At 48.4% G+C, this 2,112-nt stretch overlaps 1 protein-coding gene across 1 annotated transcript; it reads right to left on the reverse strand.

Annotated features, from left to right (window-relative positions):
* Positions 1-503: 503 nt before the first annotated feature.
* On the reverse strand, positions 504-2,111 carry TTC32 (tetratricopeptide repeat domain 32; the record flags this gene model as incomplete). Its single annotated transcript, XM_010708119.3, has 2 exons — positions 504-808; positions 1,958-2,111. Coding segments are annotated over 2 exons (282 nt in total), but the record flags the coding sequence as incomplete, so codon positions are not given.
* Position 2,112: the final 1 nt, after the last annotated feature.

Raw genomic sequence — 2,112 nt, forward strand, 5'->3', positions numbered from 1 at the left:
CCACCAGACCAGGCTGCCCAGAGCCACATCCAGCGTGGCCTTGAATGCCTCCAGGGATGGGGCATCCAAAACCTCCTTGGGCTACCTGTTCCAGTGCATCACCACCCTCTATGTGAAAAACTTCCTCCTAATATCTAACCTAAGCCTAATCAAACTAAATGAGGTTGCCCACAAAAGTTGTGGATAGCCCCAATCCTGGAAGTGTTCAAAGTCAGGTGAATGAGGCCTTAGGAAACCTAACCTAGTGGGCAGCAACCCTGCCCATGTCATGGGGATGGAACTGGATGATCTTGAAAGGTCCCTTCCAATGCAAACCATTCTGTTTTTTCTCCATGAAGGATATTTAAAACAATATGTGAAAAAAGACAGAAACACGGCTTTAATAAGGGAACTACATAATTCAATAGCTGCTGCTAACCTTCCAATAACTTTCTATCAAGTGTTCCTTAACAAAATGACAAGTGACTCACAGAGATATAAAATTACGCTTTTCCAAAACACAAAAAATATCTAAAAATAGTTTATTTTAAAATTACAATACATTTTTAACATTATTTACCCCAGAATGACGTTTCTTCAGTCAAGTATAGCGAACGTAAATAAATGATCCTCTTTCATCCATCAATGACAAAAATCACTTAAGTGTTCAGTAAAACATGTTCACACCATTAACCACATCTTCAATAACCTCGCTTTTGTTTTTCTTCTTTGTCAAGAATAGCCTGTTTTAGACTTAATGCAGCATCTTCAAACTGAGGGTTCAACTCTAAAACTTTCCTGAAATCTTTCATGGCCTCATCAAAGCATCCTGTCCAAAAAGAAAAAAAAAAATCTTTCTGTTAACTGCATAGTCATAAAACAGAAGAAGGGCTCATAATCATAGAGTCATCGAGGTTGGAAATGATCTTTAAGATCACCTTGTCCAACCACCCACCCATCCCTACCATGCCAGACTTGTAGGGTCTGGAGCACAAGCCTGGGGTCTGGAGCACAAGTCTTATGAGTAGCAGCTGAGGGAGCTGGGATTGTTTAGTGTGGAAAAGAGAAGGGTCAGAGGAGACCTCATTGCACTCTACAACTTCCTGAAAGGAGGTTGTGATGAGGAGGAGTTTGCCCTCTTCTTCCAGGCAACAAACAGGACCCAAGGAAATGGCCACAAGTTGCTCCAGAGGACATTTAGGTTAGACTAAGGATAAGGAAGGAAGATAAGGAAGAACTTTTTCTCTCAGAGAATGGTCAGGCACTGGAATGGCTGCCCAAGGAGGTGGTGGAGTCACCGTCCCTGGCAATGATCAAGAGGCGTCTGGATGAGGAGCTATGAGATGTGGTTTTTTAGTGCTTGTGGTATCAATGGTAATGGGAGGACAGTTGAACTAGGTGATCTTGTAGGTCCTTTCCAACCTTGTGATTCTATGATTATATGCCCACTAAGATGTCTCTCAGTGCCACATTTCCACAGCTCTGGAACACCTCCAGGGATGGTGATTCCACCACCTCCCTGGGCAGCCTGTGCCAATGCATCCTTAGAGGAAACGTTTCCTAATATTTGACCTAACCCCGCCTGGTGCAACTTGAGGCCATTCCCTTTCATCCTATTAATGTCACCTGGGAGAAGAGGCTGACCCCCACCTCGCTACAACCTCCTTTCAGGGAGTTGCAGAGGGCAGTAAGGTCTCCCCCGAGTCTCCTCCACTCTGAACAACCCGCGTTCCCCGCTGCAGCCCCATCACACTCAGGTTCCAGGTATCTTTCCCCGGCGTTTTCCCGGCTCGTCACTCTCCAGGTTCCCGCAGATGGAGCTCTCCAGCCTGGGCCGTCAGTCAGACATCACAACCCCTCCCAGCTCAGACGGAGCTCCCGCCCCTCCCGGCTCGGAGCAAGGCCGAGGGCCACGGTCGGGTCGCTCCGCCCGCCTAGGTCAGACTGCCCCGGGTCACTCGTGGAGGCGGCGCCGTACCTAGCCGGTAGAGCACGAGGCCGCGGTTGTAGTAGGGCACCTCGAAGACGGGCTGGCTCTGGATGGCGGCCGTGTAATCCTCCATGGCGGCGTCGAAGTCCACCCGGAGGTATTTGATCTGCCCGCGGTTATTGAGAGCGGTGGCGAGATCGCGG

This window comes from Meleagris gallopavo, chromosome 2 (genome assembly GCF_000146605.3).
Source record: "Meleagris gallopavo isolate NT-WF06-2002-E0010 breed Aviagen turkey brand Nicholas breeding stock chromosome 2, Turkey_5.1, whole genome shotgun sequence".
Taxonomy (NCBI): Eukaryota; Metazoa; Chordata; class Aves; order Galliformes; family Phasianidae; genus Meleagris; species Meleagris gallopavo.